The sequence below is a fragment of the Lampris incognitus genome, chromosome 2, assembly GCF_029633865.1.
Source record: "Lampris incognitus isolate fLamInc1 chromosome 2, fLamInc1.hap2, whole genome shotgun sequence".
Classification (NCBI taxonomy): domain Eukaryota; kingdom Metazoa; phylum Chordata; class Actinopteri; order Lampriformes; family Lampridae; genus Lampris; species Lampris incognitus.
In genome coordinates this window covers 23,750,312-23,772,439 of record NC_079212.1, presented here as the reverse complement: position 1 = coordinate 23,772,439, position 22,128 = coordinate 23,750,312, and the positions used below count along the sequence as shown (strand labels likewise).

The following is a 22,128-nucleotide window of genomic DNA, read 5'->3' as shown; positions in this document are numbered from 1 at the left end:
ACACCAGCTGAAATAGTACTCGATTGGTTAAATTTCCGTGATAAAATACTTGTTGAAGTGCCAGCGTTGACATGTTTACCTTGCAATTTTTTGCACTATTGAATTAGCCTCTCACATCCTGGTCATGAGGTCAGTGTTTTTTTCCCTCCGCTGGTGTTGTCTTGGCATCCAGTCGTTCTGTCATCAGACTGGGTTAGTATGTCTGGTATGTCTGGAGGCATGGGGAATAGGGTGCCTTCAGTAAACTGGAGGCCAGATGATTCACGCAGGGTGAAAATCCGAGGAGATACCACAGATGCTGCGATGTGATGGCTTCACGAATGCTTTACGTCACTGACCAGCAGCACCCAGCTGATAAGACACATGCCGCTTGAGTAAACTCGGCTATGAACAGTCGGCCCCTGCACAAGTTTAGGCCCTGATAGTCTTTTATTAGCCTATCATTTTCTACATACACCACTGCACAGATTTCTTTTTTTTCCGTTTGGTTAGATCTTTTTCTTTTAACCATTCATTTCCATTCTTCTCTTATGCATTGCCATAACCAGTAGGACTCTATCCATCACTCATCACCAATGTGATTGAGAAAGAAAATCCTCTTAGCAGAGAGCCTGTGTGTGTGTGTGTGTGTGTGTGTGTGTGTGTGTGTGTGTGTGTGTGTGTGTGTGTGTGTGTGTGTGTGTGTGTGTGTGTGTGTGTGTGTGTGTGTGTGTGTGTGTGTGTGTGAGTGTGTGTGTGTGTTTTCTAGGCCACTGAATGGCTCTGCACAGAACTCCATCAGTCCGGTGTGGTTGTCGGATATCCTCTCTCTGTACCTTCCTTTGTCTGCTACATGGTAGGGTCTCTTTTGAAGTATAACCCCCTCTTCTCTGCTTTAGGGCCCAAGCCAGCAGCTGTAGGGTTAATGTTTAGCAGCGGCATAGGCAGAGAGGCAGGAGTTGTTAGGAGGAGGGGAGAGGAAGGAGGCGAGCAGAGGAGAGGTGGGGGCTGGTCCACAGCTGTTGTAGTAGGCAGGGTCTATTGGGGTAGGAAGCCTGCCTCACTCACCCTGGAACAATGGGAGACATGGCAGCCTCTGCAGACAGCACAGGCATACACACAATGCACATGCCCAAGGACAGGCCTTTTCTCGCAGTAGCATAGAGAGGAAACCGGCTTCCTCGCTATAGAGGGGGACGGCAGTCTTGAAGGGGGAGAAAAAAATCCCCACCTCAGCCGGAAATGAAATGAGAGGTTGTGGCCCTTCTTTTTTTCTTTTCTTTTCTTTTCTTTTTTTTTTTTTGGCGTTATACGTTTAATTCTGTTGTGAGGATATCTCAGACGGTCTGACTGGATGACAGAGAAGGCGGTGACAACAAGGTGAGGTGGCACAGAATTTGTGTTTTTGCCAAAAGAAAAACAAATTACAGTTGTTTCAGCTGACAGTGTATTTCTATGCCTTTTCCTCTCTCCCTGCACGCTCTGCGGCGTTTATATGTCAGCACGTAGCCGACGTGGTTCAAACAGTGATTTGCATTTCAAGCGAGTGATGTGACACAAGGGGGACTGCGTGTTTTGTGAGTTTTTACGGAGTTGATGAGCAGATGGACATGAATGGACACGCGTTGATGCTTCGGGGCAGGTCTGCTTTGCTGTGCGTATTTGTGGGAGTCAGGACCCTGGCATCTGTGTGCTCAGCCTACATATTGGGAGACCACAGCAAACTGCGTTATTATCCTGCGATTTCATTTTATCTTCCCCAAACCAGCATGCAGGGATCATGCAGGGAGTGTTTTGGTTATAGATAACAAAGTGTCACGAATCCGCCAATCGGACGTCATGGTGGGGGGGGGGGGGTGCGCAGCGCAGAGCCCAAACCTTGTTTGTTGTTGAAGGTATAGAAGAAGAAAAAAAAGACAGTTTCTCCATATCAGAGATGGCAGACCCATAAAGCATGTCCTTCGGGGGTCGTGTGTGGAGGTCGCCTGGCAGAAATGTAGACGGCTCCTACCGAGGGCCACCGTTCGGTTTGATTACTCTTAGACATCCATGGCTCAAATCCAACCTTTCAGGCCTTTTGGGAAGGGAGCTCCCCTCTTAAAGCCCTTCCCCCACCCCGTCTCCTTTGCCTCCCATCCTCACCCCAAATATCGCTTGTGCACGATTTGATTCAGTTCATATTGCCAAACATCAGAGGGGAAACGGCATCAAGGGAGTCTGCTAACCTGATTCTGTCTGCAGAATAGGCTGTCTTCTCTGTTTAATGTCGTTCACTGTAATATTGCGTCGATGTAGACAATGGGTTTGGTGTGTGTAAAAGCCTATTTTGGCCTACATTTTTGGGGAGGATTCCTCCTTTTTCACATCCTGGTTAATTCCTCCGTCTGAGGATTTAGCTTTTTGTCACATTGTTTACATCTCCCGCCTACACACATTGCCTACACAGCGAGAACTTCAATCTGTGCCTTCCTAGATTGGCAGATGGAAAGGGTGGTGTTTGACATATCCTGAGACAGACTTGCCTATGCCAAATCCCCAAGTGTGTGGCTGACATGATTTAAGAAGCTTTTGTGCATTTCTCCTCTCTGCTTTGGCTGGGTCGCCTTTTATATATTTTTTCTTTCAGCCTTGCCCTCATTCCATGAATATCGTCAGCTCATCCTCCTGGCAACATCCAGCCGAACCCGGGCGACTTTGAACTCTGAGACTCAGACACGGCACTGCATCGGCACCCCAGTCCCCTTTAGCCACCGAAAGGCAAATCCACTTGGAGAAAGTAAATCCCGGGATGTGAGGCGCCATTGTCGAGGCCTCTTGTGTGTGTGTGTGTGTGTGTGTGTGTGTGTGTGTGTGTGTGTGTGTGTGTGTGTGTGTGTTTATGCCTCTGTGATCTCAGCTGCGTCGCACACCTCGTAACGGGGATCACAGATCACAGGCTTTTCTCCCAGGATCAGGTGTACCCATGAGAACAGGGTCAGACCGTTGTTCAGGCGAGGAGGTGCTGTGGGTCCATTAAAACGCAGATTGAGAGGGCAGATGCTCAACACCTCTAATCCCATTTCAGTTTGACAAGATCTAAAGGGATCAGGCCTGGGTTTCCCTATAGACCGCTTTGGAAGTGAAGGGTTAATGCTGGCGCTGGGTGCCTAAATGGATCTGGCCTGCCGAGATGCAACACCGGCACACTTGACCGACCCAAGGCGTTTGCAGTCAGAAAGTGGGTCCCGTCTTGAACATGGCTGTTAACCTTATAAAAACTGAACATAATTACCAGGGGAAGGGGACTAAATCAATGGAGGGCCCCAGATTAGACTGGAATCTTGGATAAAAAAAATGTTTTTAAATTTAAAAAAAAAGATTGTAGCACACAGCGTCTACAGCCGACATGTCCCCGTGTTATCAGAAGGACATAAAAGGCAAGTTCTTAAATGCTGTGTCTGCTGAATTATTCATCCATCTTTCTTTCATTACACTTCACAATGACTCAGAGATGAAAGGAAATATGAGAGGGGAGGGAGATGGAGGATGGGAGGGAGAAAGAGACTGAGAGAGATAGAGTGGGGGGGCTTGTGGTCTTGGCGTGGCTGGCGTCGACTGCGCACTGGTATATCCCGCGGGCAATGGAGATACCTCCTCTCCAATCTTCTCCTCCTCCTCCTCCTCTCTCCGCTCCTCTGGGTTTTTCCTGCTCAGACCGAGGGAAGAGAGGAAGGCCTTAGCGGCCTTAGCCTGTCACGGCACAGGACGGGGGTTGACATTGGGTCTAAAGCCCCCTGCGAAAGCCCACTTCAGAGCCGCTGTCATCGAATGTCAACTTTCCAAGGTCTCTTTAGAAGGCGAGTCGAGTCTTGCGGTTCCGTCCGTGGGATTCGGAGAGGGACACAAATAGGATTGGCAGAGATGTCGGGAGAGCCACTTGCCAGAAATCCCGACAGAGGAGAGCAGCGGCAGGAAGAGAGGGGACAAAAAAAGGCTAGAGAGGGCTGACAATATGTGTCCTTTTGTTTTCCCTCCCTAAGCTCCTTGGCGTTGACGTTGGCAGACAGAGGTGCCCGACAGGAGACTGACTCCTCTTTACGGATCTTAAAGGGAGCTGACATCACAGGTGAGCGTGTGTGTGTGTGTGTGTGTGTGTGTGTGTGTGTGTGTGTGTGTGTGTGTGTGTGTGTAAGTGTACATGTGTGTGTGTATATACCAGGTTTTTCTCTTCTAATGGGGACATATTAGAATAGAAAAACCTGAAACCACCTACCTTATGGGGACATTTTATGGGTCCCCATGAGGAAAATGGTCTATTTTAGGGTTAGGATTTGGGTTTAGGATTAAGGTTAGGATTAGGATTAGGTTAAGGGTAAAGTTAGGGTTAAGGTTAATGTTAGGCGTGTAGTTATGATGGTTAAGGTTAGGGTTAAGGGCCAGGGAAGGAATGTAGTCAATGAGGGTCCCTACAAGTATAGGGTGACATGGTTGTGTGTGTGTGTGTGTGTGTGTGTGTGTGTGTGTGTGTGTGTGTGTGTGTGTGTGTGTGTGTGTGTGTGTGTGTGTGTGTGTGAGAACACGGGTTGAGGATATTTTTATTCAGTGATCTGAAAAAAAACCTTGGTTCTTTATGCAGCGCTGGAAATAAGACCATTGTTCAGTTTACCCTGTCACCATTTTATGAGCTGGTACTTGATAAAACACACAAACATTTTTTCTTAGTACGCCTCTGGTAAAAATAAAATTCACCGAATAGACAGATCTGATATGAAAGTGACCTCCACCGTGCCGTGGCCCCCCCCCTACCCTGTTTCATTACCTTTGTGCAAGAAATTATTTGTCATCAGGTTCGCTGGAAGACCGACTCTGTTTGCTGCCTATAGAAAGTGCTTTCTGTCTCATCGCTACACTCCCATGAAAACCGACCTCTCTAGCTCTTGCTGCTGGGTAGATCCTCTTTTTTTTTTTAAGACGCATTAGTTTCTTTTTGGTATAGAGTTGCACATATTTATGTTTTCCAGTGAATGCATCCAAATGTCCCTCGAGCGCACCTTTTGAAAAAACATGCAGGTATCTATTTTACAGCCATTCCAGGAAGAACAAAAACACAACATGCTGACTCGCTCAGAGGCAAACACATGATACGGCCCATTTTGTTCTGTGAATGGAGCTTTAAGTTGTGAATGCTGTGCCTCGCTGCACTTTATATACACTTCCAGTGTGTGATTTAGTGGTTGTGTTTTGGGCAAGGGTGCTTTTCAAGCGCAAAACAAAGCCGTGTGCTGTGCTGTCCGGTAGGAAGGCGCTCTTCTCGTAGACTGTAGCCAATTGCTTTTCTACCCTCTTCCCCTTTTTTCCCTCTTTTTAGTCAATTACCATTGGCCTTGCTTGTTTTCTCTAGCCCGTCGGTTCATTTTAATAGAGGTGCTGTTTGTGCTCGGATCCGTTCAGATTTTATCGTGGCTAATGCTTTAATGAAACGATTTCTTGACTGAAAGCATTTCCTGTGCAAATTGTAATAATATGGATCTAAGGGTGGAAGTCTCCTCTTCCCTCCGTGGATTTGTATCTCAAAACACCTACGCCAAGTTTGACCAAGGGAGCAGTAGTCCTTTTGTAATGTCTAATTTTTTAAAAAAAAGCAAGAAAAAGTTATGTAATTTCGGGCGTTCCCGTTTGATTTGTAAATGTGATCCGGTAGCATTGCGTTCATCACCATGTTCTATGACTGTGTCTGGCTGTTTTCTTGTGTTACAAACAAATGAACGAGAATAAAAATCGCTAAACCCTTTCCTACGCCTCAGAAGGCGTCCCCCTTCGTCCGGCCGAGGAAATGTGAAATCGCTGCGTAGCCTGTGTGGTACCTAAGAGAGCACAGGCGTGAGAGTTGTGCATTGCAGCACTCTGAGCCTATCAGTATCTACCGATTGAAATAGCCTCTCCTTCATTTTCCAGGGGACGTCCTAAATTGCTTTCAGTGACAAACACGAACGTCCTCAAAATATCGCGTTAACCTGAGCGAGGTGATGAAATATCCGCCAGGCAGCTAGGCCACACAGCAATGCAGTCTGTGGGCCAGCAGCAACATTAACTCACTTTACATTCCCCCCGTGGCTTCTCTCTGGCGGGCAGTGACAGCACCAGCGGCTGAGTGTCTGCCAGCCAGGCTCGGTGGAAGGAGCTCCCTGGCACGGCGGTCCCATTGGGACACACTGATCCTCTCCTCCTCCTCCTCCCGTCAATGGGGCTCTGTGTGGAGAAGTTTCAGGCTGGTCATGGGCTCTGAAACCGCGGCCGCGACAATGCTGCACATCACAAAGCAGCCAGCCACACTTTCTCCTCTCTCAATACCTCCTCTTCACTTTTACTCTCGCTTTTCACACACACACATACACACACATACACACACACACACTCTCTCGCTTTCTCTTTCTAGCCAAGAGGATGTGAGGTCAGACATTAATTGGGGTTGGATCAGTTGGTGTTCTCTGATCTTCTGATCGTCTCTTTGATTATGCTTTGATAAGGCTTAAATCCATTAGTCATTTTAGACGTGCAGGCCTGTTGGGTTCCAGATAAACACGGGACACAAGTCCTTCCAGTGATGCTTTTTTTTTTTTTGTGGACTCTTTTAGTTGCATTTCATGCGAAAAGCTAGTGATGTTAGGTGAGCTCATGAAAAGAAGCCAGAGCAGTAGCTGCAGCGCCGCATTTTCATGTTATATTTAGAATCACTTTTGTTGTCTTTGGCACATGCTGTAATTTCCACGTGAATGTTCATAAACACACAGAGATGTGAGCGTGTGCTCTACCCTCCTCCTGCCTGGAGCTTTAATGTGCATTAGTGAAGAGAATAGCTGGTATTTATAACCACTCAATAACGCACCCGAGTCCAAGCGCAAACGGACAGCTAATATCTGTATCCGTTCTCAGATGGACTGCATTGATCAGTCCTCCATTATACGTGCATATTTGGATGAGTTCAGTCAATTACTGCTCAATAAGTGGCCCACTCTTGGGCGCTCCTACTAAGGTTGTTTGTGGGGCATCGCAATATTGTTCAATATTCTTCCTGTAAACGCTTCCCAAATAGCTCAGGTTACGCAAGTGCCTATGTGATCTATACCCTAGTTTGTCTGCCGATTTCTCAGGGAGATGATTCGGGGGTTATGCAGTGCACCGGTCATTCTTCTGAGTTTCATTCTGTGTGTGTGTAATTGTGGGTGTGCTTAAATAAGCATGCAAGCGTATGTGTGAGTGTGTGCATGCAGCTGCTCATAGGTGTGTGTGTATGTTTATCTGTGTCTTTGTGTGTGTGTGTGTTCGTACACACCTGTGCATATGTTTTCTGTGTATGTCACCTGTCAATGTCCAGTTCAGCACTGCTTGAACATGTGCCAGTTGCTGACTGGACGGGCTTCTGGTCAGAGAATTAGGCCCGTCTTATCCCTTTTAATGACTCCTTAAGATGCAATTCCAGAATCTAAGCCCACTTTGCCACACCTGCTTCTCCTTCCAGCCCTTCCCATCTCTGCTCTCTCTCTCTCTCTCTCTCTCTCTCTCTCTCTCTCTCTCTCTCTCTCTCTCTCTCTCTCTCTCTCTCTCTCTCTCTCTCTCTCTCTCTCTCTCTCTCTCTCTCTCTCTCTCTCTCTCTCTCTCTCTCTCTCTCTCTCTCTCTCTCTCTCTCTCTCTCTCTCTCTCTCTCTCTCTCTCTCTCTCTCTCTCTCTCTCTCTCTCTCTCTCTCTCACACACACACACACCTGGAGCCATGCCATATGCCCTACTGCGTACCATGCTCACAGACTAAGGCAGCCAGTTCACTGTGTGGTGCTGGGTTGTGTTGAAGCGGACTTTAAGAGGAAGATGGTTATATTGTCTTATCTCTCCCTATGAGTCTTGGATCTGTAGCAATACAAGAAGGATTGATTATCGTGTTGTGTTCACTGAGGGATATTCCATATGGAGATGAATCATAGAATAGGAATCAACAATTGGCTCTGCGGTGTGAGTAACTATTCACAGTCTTTGCTGGTTACATGGTTGTCATGCTAGATTCTGTCTTGAGCGCCTCTCACAAGTACCTCAGGTCTAAATCAAATATAATCCTGTGTCTTTGTATTGTGGCTGTGAGGAAAGACGCTCAGATCTTTGCAAAATCTAATATAAACCAAGCTTGGGTCCAGTGCCATTTTCAAATAATTCTTCATGTGTTTGACCCAACCAGTCTAGTAGTCAAAATTGGTGGGGCTTGCTACAATAGGACAATTGATATAATATCAGGTACATTATCAGGCATACTCCACCTTTCTGGTGTTCTGTGCGGTTAAAAATGAATGCTAAAATACTATTTCAAAGTTCTGGTCTAATGACATGTACAGTGTTAATTTCTCTCTGTTGAACATGAGAACAACATCTGATTTGACTAGAGCGTGATGGTGCCTACAATGTTAAGTTCTCTCTTTTACTCGGTCCAGGAAACTCACTTTTGTCCATCAGCCATACTTGGTTACAGGTTACAAAAGTCACCAGTCACTATTTTGTTGCCTCCCAACACGGGGATCGCCAGTTCGAATCCCCATGTTACCTGCGACTTGGTCAGGCATGCTATGGACACAGCTGGCTGTGTCTGCGGGTGGGAAGCCAGATGTGGGTATTTGTCCTGGTTGCTGCACTAGCGCCTCCTCTGGTCAGCCGGGGCACCTGTTCGGGGGGGAGTGGGAATTGGGGGGAATAGCGCGATTCTCCCATGGGCTACGTCCCCCTGGTGAAACTCCTCACTGTCAGGTGAAAAGAAGCGGCTGGAGACTCCACTGTATTGGAGGAAGCATGTGGTAGTCTGCAGCCCTCCCTGAATTGGCAAAAGGGGTGGAGCAGCGACCGGGATGGCTCGGAAGAGTCGGGGTGAACATTTGAATCTCTACTAAAGTTGGTTACAGGGTGGATGAAGAGAACTGCCACAGTCAAAATCCTCACTTGGTCATTACTTGGTCAAAATCGTCACTTTACGAATTTATTGTCTCACTCCACTTGCAGATAAGAACAGTGTTGGTTGTAAACAGCATGAGGGTGAAGGTCTCAGTGTTGACTTCTGTCTTACAGATGAGAACAATGTCTGATGAGACAGAACAGAGAATGTGCGATGAGGACTTTGGTTCTGACGAGGAGGGGGAGGAGGGCGACGTGGAGTCCTATCTAGAGGACAACAGTAGTGAGCTCATGGACAGACTCAGAGAGTTGGAGGTGGGTAAACCAGAGACACTCCGCAGTGCACATTAAATCTGCACTGAATTTTGAATTTACATGCTAATGAGCAATGATACATATTTAAAAATTAGCTAATTAAGGTGCATCTCGGTGGCTAAGTGGGTAATACCATAATCCTGACATCAAGGCTCCCAGGCCTTTGTTCCAGCTCCTGTCTCTCTCCCTTCTGTTTTTAAGGAAGTCAACAGAATGTGCTGTTTTTACATTTAGTCAGCTACCATTTGTTTTGTCTTTATGCATGCTCAATAATCCAGGTAAGGAAATCACAGAAAGCTGAATCAGTTCATCTGGACACAATATTTATTGAGAGAAACATTTCATCACTCATCTAAGTGACCTCTTCAGTCTCAGCTGACTGCAGGTATCCCCACCCTTATAAAAAAGACAGTGGCACAACAATCGAAAACAACGATCGGTTTCATATGCAAATAGCAGTGAGCATTAACTGGAGTTACAATGGCCATGTGTGCTGTTCACAGAGGATTGGGGAATAGTTGCAATCACAGCATTGTAAGATGGCAACAGATGTACTCTTAGCCCCCACCCTCCGGTTAAGAGATGGTTGTTCCCTCTTCACATAGATGGCTTCTTTGACTCCCCATTCAAACCAGCGTTCCTCCCTATCAAGGATGTGCACATCCTCATCCTTGAAAGAGTGGCCACTGGCCTGTAGATGGGTGTAGACTGCGGAGTCCTGGCCTGACGTGTTAGCTCTTCTGTGTTGTGCCATCCTCTTGGCCAGCGTCTGATTGGTTTCCATTGTTGTGTTGTAGTGTTGTTTGTATGTCAAGTACACTGAGAAAGCCATGAAACCAGAGTCAAATTCCATGTAGTGCAAACCTACATGGCCAGTAAACATAAAGATGATGTACAAGTCACGGCAATCCTCCTGGCACTTAACAGTGTACACTATATTGCTCTGTTTGTGCCAAGGGACCCGATCCTTGGGGTGGGCCAATTTCTGGCTACGTTGCACCAGAAATTGAGGATAGCACAATACAGAAGAGTTAACGCGTCAGGCCAGGACAGTCTACACCCATCTACAGGCCAGTGGCTATTCTTTCAAGGATGAGGATGTGCACAAAGAGTCAAAGAGGTCATCTATGAAGAGGGAACAACCATCCCTGAACCGAGGGGGGGCTAAGAGTACATCTGTCACCATCTTACAATGCTGTGATTGCAACCATTCCCCAATCCTCTGTAAATATTACACAAGGCCATTGAAACTCTAGTTAATGGTCATGGCAATTTGCATATGAAACCAACCGTTGGCTTAGGTCGTTATGCCACTGTATTGTTTATAAGGGTGGGGATACCTGCAGTCAGTTGAGACTGAAGGGGTCAGTTAGATGAGTGATGAAATGTTTCTCTCAATAAACGTTGTGTCCAGATGAACTAATTCAACTTTATGTGACCATTTGTTTTGGATGTAAATTTGGATATTTTATCGTTTCTTTTACAGGCCGAGAATTCTGCCCTGATGTTGGCGAATGAGAGTCAAAGGGAGGCTTATGAGAGATGCCTAGATGAGGTGAGTTCTTACTACCCAGTGTTGTTTTAGGATTATGTTTTGAAAGAAAATGTGGATGTATGTTCTGAGCTTTCATTTGAAAAATGGACGTATTACTCCCTAAATTGAGCTGTAAATTAATCTAATTATAGTTTGTGCTCAATATAGTATGTGCCCTGGATGACCACATCATCTCCAGTGGTAAAAAAAGATACAAAATGTAATTAATCCTTTCACTTCACAATGTTGTTTCTAGGTGGCCAACCACGTGGTCCAGGCTCTGCTAAACCAAAAGGTAACATAACATAGAAATACAGTGTTGTATTTATTTTTGAAAGGTGAGCAGAGAGGAATGGGGGTTGAGGTATGCTTAATTTTATTCATGCTTTATGTGTTGTGGTCCAGGATCTCAGAGAGGAATGCATCAAACTGAAAATGTTGGTGTTTGACCTAGAGAGACAGAACCGGGCGTTGTGTGAGCTTTTCCAGCAGAAATTGCCCAATCACCCCACCACTCACTACCAGGTAAATAAGCATAACCTCCTCTATGATAATTCACATCTGTTAAATAATTGTGTTGTTTTTGTTAAATCTGATGTGTGATTTACAACTCTAAATAAACCAGCTAATAATTTCTGCTTCACTTCAGCTTCAACTTCTCAGACAGTTGGCTCTCAGCAGGGTCACCTGTGTTCTGTATTGTTCCAACAGACAGAAGGACATTGTAGCTCTTAGTTCTGTGTGCATACAGTAAGCTGCAGTGTGGACAATGTCATCATAATTGCCTCATGAATCTCCTGTTACAGGTCCAGCCGGGACCCCTCCCAGACTACAATGCACAGCTGCACAATGACTCTGCCAAGCAGGTGGAGCCTGCACAGACTGAAGCACAAGCCAAGGTGAAGATTACAAAGCATGTACAGCAAAAATTTTCCAACATAAAGTGAAGAGCTAAATGAGAGAATTATGTCATAGGCTTTGAATAAGAGACCAGGGCCCCCTCCTGTGTGTAATGTTGTTGGTGACGTGTTGACATTTTGCTCCTTGTTTTGTTATTGTACTTTAGAGAGCTAAATGGCTAATCTCCCTTGCACGCATTTCCTCTGAGCATGCATGCAAAGGTCTCTTGTCAACTAAAGTGTCAGTGGTGAATGGTATGTTGATTGAGATCTCTTTCTGTCCAAAGGGAAATGGCTACCGCACACAACATGCCTCCCCCGGTCCCCGCGGCCCTGCCGCCTCCATGGAGGCTCTGTCTCCTTTCTTCAAGAAGAAAGCACACATCCTGGAGGTCCTGCGCAAGATGGAAGAGACAGACCCTCTCAAGTTCCACCCCTCCACGGCTAGCCTCTCCTTCTGCGACTATAGCCAGGTGCTCATGTCCACAGAGGCTGTTCTGGCTTCTGCAGACCCACTTCCTGTACAGTGCAAATCCCACCACACGCACTGCCATTGTTCCTGCACTGACTCGGACACACACCAACATGTCAACGGTGAAGGAGCAGTAAAGTGTGAGGGAGGGAACACCTGCTGTTTACATTGCAAGAAGAGCCCGGACAGTCCCCCTAAGCCATGCAGCCACGTCTGTAGCCCCCCAAAAGCCAACTCTGCCACCCAGAGCCATGTTGTCCCTGCAGCTGCTATGAGCGAATGTCACATTAAGAGCACAACGGTGGAGTCTGCTCCCCCATCAAAACAAAGCATTAAGAATGACAACCACCAGCACACAGCAGGTGTCACACCCCACATGTCAGTCATAGAAATAGCCAATCAGAGTCCAGATGTGATGAGGGCAGAGCAAGATACAGTGGAGAGCACCTCTGGTGAACTCACTGGCTTTTATCCTGCCTCCCATCTGCCTGTGTCTGTGAAGGAGAGCTCTCACAATGCCCATTGTGACTTAGAAATGGGAGAGACGGTTCATAATGGACTGACGCATCCCTCTACTGAAGGCTCCATGCCCGATGACCCCTCAGTTATCCCTGAGAAAGACAACACAGACCGAGAGGCATCTTGTGTGAGAGCCAATGCCTCTCTCAGCCCTAGCTCCTCCTGCCTCAGTGATGTCAAAGCTGCCGCCATCAACTCCCCGTCCAAGTTACTTAAGTTCCTCAAGATTCCCTCCATAGGTGAGAAGTCTCAGGCTTCAACCAGTCCCGTCCGTCTTAGTCCCCAGCTCACCCGCAACTCCAGGATCCCTTGCCGCACCAACAACTATGAAGTGTACCATTCTCCTGTCCCCACACGCAGAGCCACCACCACAGAGAGGTGTAGGCAGCCACCACCACCACCGTCCAGATCTGAGTCTTACCCAGCCACACACTCCGCCCCAACCTCCCCGCCCCAGCCAGAGGACACCGGTTCCCCTCCAGCCAAGGAAATAAGCTACAGCAGCCTCTCTGCACCTAAAGCCAGTGTTGGTCCAAAGCTGGGCCTTGCCACCTCCTCCACTTCCTCCACTTCACCCAAAGTATCCCAGAAGGTCCCACATTATGAGAATGTGTCTGATCTATCTACCAACTGTAGAGAAGAGGCACCACCCCAGGGTCTAGAGAAAAGAACCACGCTACCCATTCACACCAAGTCAAGTGGTGGGGAGAGGAAGCTAGTCAAGTCACTACCCGAGAGTGTCCTCAACCCCTCTCCACAGCGCAAGCAATCATCCTCCTCCACTTCAGAATCCACATCAGATGAGGAAGATGATTCGGAGAGCCCAGTATGGGTTAACCACCACAGTCTGCCCAACACTTCTGCCCTAGGTAAAGCTCAGGGCAGAGCAAATTATTCAAGAACTAGAGACAAACAGGAGACTGATTCCAGGGAGAGCACCATACAGAGCTCTGAGGTCACCCAGCAACCTCCTCCGCCTCCAGCCAAGAGAAATGATCCTTCATCCATCCCCAAAAGGCCTGGGACCAGCTCAGGGAGGTCGCCAGCTGATTCAAGTCACCATGCCTTCAAAGACAGGCTGGCCGCGCTTGGAAAACTTAGGAGCTCTGAAGATTTACAAGTTAGCCTTAAGGCCGTTGACACATCAAATACAAACATGCAGTGCAGTGAGAGCAATATCACCTACACCGATGAAAGAAGTAAGACAGCGGAGAGACCCATTGAGCACAATAAAGAGGAACAGAGACATTCAAAATATACAGACTCCTTAGATGGTAAACCTAAAGGCAGCAGTAGTGGATTGAGGTACCAGGGGTCCTCTCAGTTGTATGAACCAGGAGTGAAATCTCTGCCCTCTGGCCCAACCGTGGTCAAAACAGAACTGTGTGTGACCAAAGCAGAAAGCCCCAAGAGTAAGCTCGGCCTGCCATCCCCCAACACAGATGGTCCCCAGTTGTTACGAAACAATCTGAAGTGTCCTGGTTCCCTGAATCTGGCATACAATGCTAAAGCTGGCCTTGGCCCTCACAGTAGCAACAGTCCCAACAAAGTGCCCCCCAAATCACCCTCCAAACCTTGCCAAGGCCCCTCTACTCACAGAGGGGGAAAACCCACAGAGACGCCACGCTATTCCTCCAAATCTGAGGAGAGGTCAAAGATCAGTGGGAAAGGGAAAAAGAACCTGACATATGGAGATAGCCTACCCCCTCCTCCCCCAAGACCTCCGACGTCAGACATCCAGGAGGAGAAACCCTCACACCCGGTCCCCAGCCCACAGTCGGCCATTGAACAGAAAGTGATGAAGGGCATCGAGGAGAATGTGCTAAAGCTCCAGGAGCAGGACAGAGGAGGGCAAGGAGCCGAGGTCAAACAGAAAGCCTCCAATGGAATCGCCAGCTGGTTTGGTCTGAAGAAGAGCAAGCTCCCAGCACTCAGTCGGAAAACAGACACAACCAAAACCAAGGACGAGAAGAAGGAGTGGAAGATTAACATCCCCTCGGTGGGGAAGGATTCGGTGAAGATGGCCACCAGGTGTAAGGAAGGGGTGGAGGGTCTTAACATCTCTACCCTGATGGAGAAGGCGGAGGGGCTGAGGAGAGCCCTGGAAGAGGAGAGGGCCTATGTGGAGAGGTCAGGGCGGGGTCACTCCTGTGAGGTGGTGATGGACCAGGCTCAGGGACAGCTGGCTGTCATGTATAGGGGAGCGCGTTCGGACAACTTCATGCAGCAGCTGCTAAACAGGTGAGGAATGGAGGACAAAAGGATTTAGAGACTACTTTTAATGGACAATCTAATACAGCTTTACATTTTGTTGGTTAAGTAAGAGGGCATATGAGCATTGAAGGACTGCCACCAATATTGGTGTTTGAGGTGAAGGTTGGGCTTGAATTTCTGTATGTTTGTGTTTTTTTTTTTATTGTATGTGTACATATGTATGTGTGTGCGTGCATGTGTTGGTACGTATAATCTCAGAGTGGATGGGAAGGACATGATCAGCATTCCTCAGCGACGGCTCTCGTTTGACTGTAAGACCTCCAGGCCAGTGTTTAGTCAGCAGAGTGATGTCATCAGCCACACCACCAGTCGTGACGATATGGAGAAGGTATTCCTTTGTGCAGCCTTTCATTTGTTCCTTGTTCCTCTCTCTATACAGTTCATATGATTTTATATGAACTGTATAGAGAGATGATTTTACATCCACAATAAAGGAGAAATAGAATTATTAACCACAAACTAGAAATGATGAAGTGAAAAGGATTATTAAGTTGATTCCTTTCAACAAATTCCTTTAAATGTATCAAGTTGATTTTCTTAGTTACTATTTCAAGTGAATAACTTGCTGACGGTTTAGAAGAAAATTAGTTTTTCACAGTTGACACACTTTAAGAAAAGCCAAATCATCATCTCTTCGCGTCAACAACTGTTTTCTAGCGCAAAAGTTATAAAAGCTTAATTGAGATACATTATTGTTCAGTTATGTATTTGTTCAATCCGGTGTTTTGTTTTGCCACGCAGGGTTCAGACGGAATCGGCAATGTGACATCAGATGAGAACCTGGCAGATTCGGGTCACTCCCAACACTTTGCTGGTAAGAGGTGACTCCATTAGCATTATAAGCCAGTGGAATTATTATGTATCTGAACGCTTGAGATTTCACTCTGCTCTCCCCTCCCTGCCTCGATCTGTAGGTTCAGGTGCCTCCACCTACACCCTGGACAGTGGTATTGGTACTTTCCCCCTGCCTGACTGCAGCAGTGGTGCAGCAGGAAGAAGCCTTTCCAAGGTGAGGGCCGGGGCAGAGCACCATGCTTCTGGTTCGCCAGGGAAGGCCGGGCGACGGGCCCGAACCCTGGACAGGGAGATGATTACTCAGGATGAGTGTTGTGCGCCGCACAAACAGCTGATTCCCACCATTCAGTATGGTGCCATGTTGGAGGGGAGGAGCACTCCTGGTGTCATCCGTGAAGGTACCAAGAACGCCATTCTGTAGTGTCACACCTACTGTGCACAATACTTGTTTGATGTTTTCAGGTTTTTACAAACACTGGGCTTCATTTATCAAGCAGGGTGAAATAGCTTTTCTTTGCGAATTGTTCATTTGGATGTTTACACGAGAAGTGTGGTGTTAGTGAAAAATTTCAGATGTCAGATTTGTTAAGTTCATAAACAATGCAAAACAATGCTTTGTCGTTCCAGTACATATCAGTACTTGGATTCTTGGAAAATGTCACGTTCCAAAGAGAAAGAAGTGATCATTCTGGTACATTGCAGCCGTCTATTAGCCACATAAATGCCGTCTGCAAGCTTTTTCAAAATAATTTTCCCTTACACTTACACCTAACAGCACCGCCATACTCATTCACACCCTGGTTACATCCCATATTGACTACTGCAATTCTATCCTCTTTGGTCTTCCCTTCAAGTGTCTTCATAAATGTCTTCAATTGGTCCAGAATTCAGCTGCCCGTATCATTACCACAACTCCTTCTATAGATCATATCACTCCTGTTATTCAGCAGCTCCATTCGCTCCCTGTTAAATACCGTATAGCCTTCAAGATACTGCTTCTCACCTTTAAGGCCCCTTTAATAACCTAGCTCCTTCATATCCACCCCCCTCCCTCACTCTCAGATCCTCTTCTGCTCTCCAACTCACTACACCATCAGCCCACTTAACTACCATGGGGTCTACAGCCTTGTCATTCTGCCCCCCGCCTATGGAACTCTCTCGCACAAGACATTTGCAACATTGACTCTCTTTCAACCTTCAAATCCCATCTCAAAACGTACCTTTTCAAACTGGCATATTCAGTCTGGTCCACGCTTCATTGAATTTTGTGCAGATGATGATTTTATACTTATCTGTTGTATTAAGTTTTTATTGTCTACCCTGCTTTGTTTTGATTTTATGCTGTCTGATACAGTGCTGCTTGTTTTTTTTAACAGTGTTCTGTGAGGTACTCTGAAAAGTGAGTGCTCTGAAAGGCACCCACAAATAAAATGTATTATTATTATTATTTTTTTTTTATATACATTTATTTCTGATTTTTCCCTTTTTTCTCCCAATTTAGTGGCCAATCGACCCCTGTTTTAATTCAAACACCCACCCTCGCACTGTATGCGTTCGCCAACTGCATCTCTCCGGCCGGCAGTCTCAAAGGAGACCGCCTCGCCACTTTCGTGACAAGGCGACTCCAAGCCGAACCACTGTTTTTCCGACACACACAGAGACGCATTCACGTGACGAACACAAGCCGACTCCGCCCCCCTCCCGAAGACAGCGTTGCCAATGATCGCTGCTTCGTCGAGTCCGGCCATAGTCGGATCTGACGAGACCGGGGCGCGAACCCCAGTCCCCAGTATTATTATTATTATTAAAGGAACAAACTACAGTGAAGCAGAGCTGTTTTAACCTTGTCAGCCAACTGCAGCACCATTGATACCGTAGATTGCACTTGCACGTATTAAGTCTCCATCAGCTGATACCTCTGTTAATCTGAATAGGAAAAGGTATCACTCTGTTAATATAGAGTTGAACTGCTTTGTCTGGATGCAGCTATCTTCTCATCTCAGTCAGCTCCAAACCATTTTCTTTTTATCTCACTAACACTGCACGCCAGATTAACCGTCATCATTATTTCTTTTCAGATTTTTTTTTCTGGTGCAGTAATACTACTGATAAATAAAATGTTTTGCAATTGTTCATAGTTCAGCATAAAGTCAAACTCTGCAAAACGCTCTTTTTTTGTCTTTCGGACACCCCTTCTGATGCATTATGAGGGTTTTGTTTTTATCAGTATACCAATGTATGTCCGAATTGAATCTGTTTTGTAAAGACAAATATTAGCCCCCCCTTTCTTTTCTTTCCTCACTAACAGATGGATAAATGACGCCCATTGTTAAGTTAAACCTGTTATACTGGGCATCCGGGTGGCGTGGCAGTTATTACTGTTGTTTTTTGTTTTTCTTGCCTTTTTGTACTTGTTTAAGTCGGAGAGTACTGCTGGCGTTGTGTGTAGCTTCCGCTTCTCCCTCTCGTAGCCCCCCCTTCCCATCCACCCCTGTATGTCTGTGTTATATTTATCTGTTGTCTTGTTTCACCCCGTTTATTGTAAAGCGACTTTGAGTGTTAGAAAAGCGCTATATAGGTTTGATTTATTATTATTATTATTATTATTATTATGAGTCCGTTGCCTCCCAACATGGGGATCGCCGGTTCGAATCCCAGTGTTACCGCCGGCTTGGTGGGGCATCCCTACAGACACAATTGGCTGTGTCTGTGGGTGGGAAGACAGATGTGGGTATGTGCCCTGGTCTCCGTACTAGCGCCTCCTCTGGTTGATCGGGGGGCCTGTTTGGCGGGGAGGGGGAACTGGGGGGAATAGCGTGATCCTCCCATGCGCTATGTGTCCTGGTCGCTGCACTAGCGCCTCCTCTGGTTGATCGGGGGGCCTGTTCGGGGGGGAGAGGGAACTGGGGGGAATAGCGCGATCCTCCCATGCGCAATGTCCCCCTTGCGAAACTCCTCACTGTCAGGTGAAAAGAAGCGGCTGGTGACTCCACATGTTTCGGAGGGAGGTATGTGGTAGTCTGCAGCCCTCCCCGGATCGGCAGAGGGGGTAGAGCAGCGAGCGGAACGGCTTGAAAGAGTGGGGTAATTGGCCAAGTACAATTGGGGAGAAAAAAAGGGGGGGGTACGTTTTACCAGTCCCTTGAGCTATTTGTGCTTGAATCAGAGGGGGTTCAGTCCAATGTTAAATCTTATGCAAGCCAACAGGGAAATGTGGATAACCGTATCATGATATCTAATTTTAATGAAAAAAGAAGATAAGAATGTATCTCCTGCTTGATTATATCACACATTAAAGATAGCCCCATAGCTCCAAATATTATGAGCATGGCAACATTTGGCTTGGCTTTATTTTTGTTTCCATCAACGCTACATGAGGGAACATTTGAAGGAAAATGGACCCCTGGGCCTTTAAATGACCCTAATAGAAATAAGATGTTCATCGTCTAGTTTATTTTCAGAGTACATTCTTGCAGTACTTTGGACAGAAACATACATGTAAAATGTATGTTTTAACATTTTTTTTGTTTTAGATTTGAAAAAATGCAACTTATGGCAGCTGTTCGTTTGCGTTAGACATGTTCAGAGCAGTTTGTGATTTGTAGGAACAAAAATATGCATATAAACTATATATTAAGCATGTCTCTAATCCATTCATCTGTAATATCTGCTGATAGAGGCCCATGGAGGCAACATGTTCTCACCCCGATCCAAGACTTGGACGTTCCCCAACCTGAAGACCCCAGCAGGACCCACTGAGGTCTACCTGGCAGTGGAGGAGGAAGAGGAGGAGACAGTACCATATGGGTCACCATTCAGAGGGGTGGGTTGAATACGAATGATATTTGATTTTCAACTAAATCTTCAGTTCATCAGTTTTAAACAGAGCTAAATGGAGCCAAGATTCCCATGTTTGGGTGGGGTTTTAATGCAAGTATCTATCGTTAGCTATTCACCTTTACTTTTGATGCTGTGGTTGAAGTTTGGCTTTAAACTAGATGGAAAAGAACATGAGAAAAAGTATTATCTATGCCAGCAGCATCGTACTGCAAGTGGTTTGCCGTCAGTAGAAAAGCATTTAAAAGTAGCTCTACATTTTTAAACCTGCATTCAAACCTTACATAATGTAACACAGGGCCACATTCTCCCTTTAGAAATGAATTATTGATCACCTGAATATTAAAGATTCACAGTTGAGAAAGTTGCTGTCATATTTTTTTTTAATTTCTTAAACGTGTTCCGTAAAGTGACATGTGTGACCTGGAGGAAATGTCTTACCACTCTTCCTCCATCCAGAGCGTGAAGCCTGGCGGTCCTTCTTCCAGCCGTATGGTCGACCCAGGCAGCCTGCCCGTCCCTGCCCAGTCAGGACTGAGCCGCAGAGGAAAGACTCGTACTCCCAGCGTCCCCGAGATGAGCCGGGAGGCGGGGCTGGAGCTACTCAGGGAGCGGCCGGAGGAGGCGCTCTCCCCGAGCCGCCCTCAGGTCCTCGAGACCCCGGAGTCACTCAGCGATTCCCTCTACGACAGCCTCTCATCCTGCGGTAGCCAAGGATGAGAGGGCCCCGCACGGCTTTTTTTTGGGGGGGGGGGGGGGGGCTGAGAAGAGAGGCGAATACCCCTCTAGTCTCGAGACGCTATGACAAACTGAAGTCTAGCAATTGCTGGCTGTACTGTGATGCTGCTGACCCCTGCCAGCCTTTGAGGAACGTGGAAAAGAACTGTGCTCCGTTGATGTCCACCAGAACCTTTTTCTCAAGATGACGCCGTTTTCATCATTGGCTCTTAAAACTGTCGCAACTGGAAAGATTGATAGACGGACTTCTCCTCAGGATTTCAAATGAATATGAAACCAAAAGCCACCCAAATAACATAGGTTGTTCACTTTCACTTTTTTTCCCCCTACGGTGAAATTGACCGTGGACACTTAAAAGTCATATATACAAGACTACAAAAAGCATGGGCAAGCTGAAGATGATCACAAATTGTCACTCCCAAAATGAAAATAGTTTTCACTGAGTTTTGCCTCATTCTCATCTTTTTTTCTGATCCTGTAAAGTGGATTCCTTATAGTGAGAAGCATCGACCATTCAAATAACCGACATACTGTACCAATACATCCATTCTGTTCTTGACATCAGTTTTCAAAATAATGTACTGAAAAATTGTATTTCCTTATTGAGCTTGTTAAAAAAAAAAGAATGTTCATCTCCGATTCTTACTGCTACACTCATTCATCACAATTTTAATGTATAAACAAGTTTAATGACCATGCTGAGATCATTTCTCTCTTGCGACCAAGAGCGGTTGTCAGAATACGTCTGTGTTTTAAATCATAATGCGTTTAAAGGTAATATATACCAGCAATAATATCATAGAAAAGAGAAATGGCTACACTATTCAATGAATATGTATTTCTATTTATTTATTTTAAGTGAAATGTACATCATTTGCAATTGTCATCTTTTTGTAATCTTTCTGTGAAAACTGCAGCTTCCTTGCTTAGATTATGTTCATATCTTTGTATGTCAACATCTGTTGCTGTCTGTTTCTTAGCGACTAGAGATCATATGTACCAACTGCCGTTTTTTCAACTTTCTAATTAAAATGTTTTGATTTAGCTTGTGTCTTAAATTCACCATATGGGTTTAGTTAGAGCTGAATGGGAAAATTCAAGTGTAGTTACTCCATTACAGGTGTGTAGATAACGGGGGAAAAAGTTCAGTTGACGTTCAACAAATTTATTTGAGCAAATGTATCAAATCATTGATTTTCAATTGTACATCGATAAAATAATTCCTTCACAGTATACACTTTCAAAAAGTTGCAATGTTAACATCACATTTGGAAAACTAAATTCTAGATCACAGGCATTTTAGACCAATTTAAAACACAAATTGACATAAGAGCAATCTCAGTTATTGGCCTATTTTGCCTTTCCATGGTGAAAATATGGACAGATGGTGATTGCTCTTCCCCATACGCTAGCCAACATCCAATTCCAATATCCTGACCACCAAGTGACTTTAAGTCTGCATGAATGAATTTGCAAAGATCATCAGATGAGTCAGGTTGGTGCTCATGGTTTCTGTCGATTGACCATTCTTGCCCCTCAAAATGTTGGTCAACAACACAATATTGTTGGAATAAATAATTACAAGGAAAATCTCTCAAAGGGTATGATGAACATTACATGACACCTTGTGACAATAAGATATTTGAGGATAACTAAAGTGGATCAATAAATCAAATTACAAAATTTCAAATAAAACAAAGGTCAGTCTCAGAAGCTCACATGACTTGCTAAGGTATAAACTGTAATGTTATTTATGGCACTAAATATGAAAACCTGTAAATGCTGCTCAGCTTCTGGGAGCCTTCATAGGGCAATGCTCCCCTCTATAGGCCAAGCATAGTCACTGCAGCATTAGTCTATT

General features: G+C 45.8%; 1 protein-coding gene across 1 annotated transcript; it reads left to right on the top strand.

Annotated features, from left to right (window-relative positions):
• The first annotated feature begins 2,625 nt into the window (after positions 1-2,625).
• Positions 2,626-22,118, top strand: nckap5l (NCK-associated protein 5-like). The gene is made up of 13 exons (XM_056272785.1): positions 2,626-2,755; positions 3,999-4,084; positions 9,059-9,199; positions 10,686-10,754; positions 10,990-11,028; positions 11,139-11,258; positions 11,540-11,632; positions 11,920-14,864; positions 15,096-15,225; positions 15,639-15,711; positions 15,812-16,090; positions 19,370-19,515; positions 19,989-22,118. Exons 3-13 carry the CDS (start codon positions 9,059-9,061, stop codon positions 20,247-20,249), a joined length of 4,296 nt encoding a protein of 1,431 aa, XP_056128760.1. The 5' UTR covers positions 2,626-2,755; positions 3,999-4,084; the 3' UTR covers positions 20,250-22,118.
• Positions 22,119-22,128: the final 10 nt, after the last annotated feature.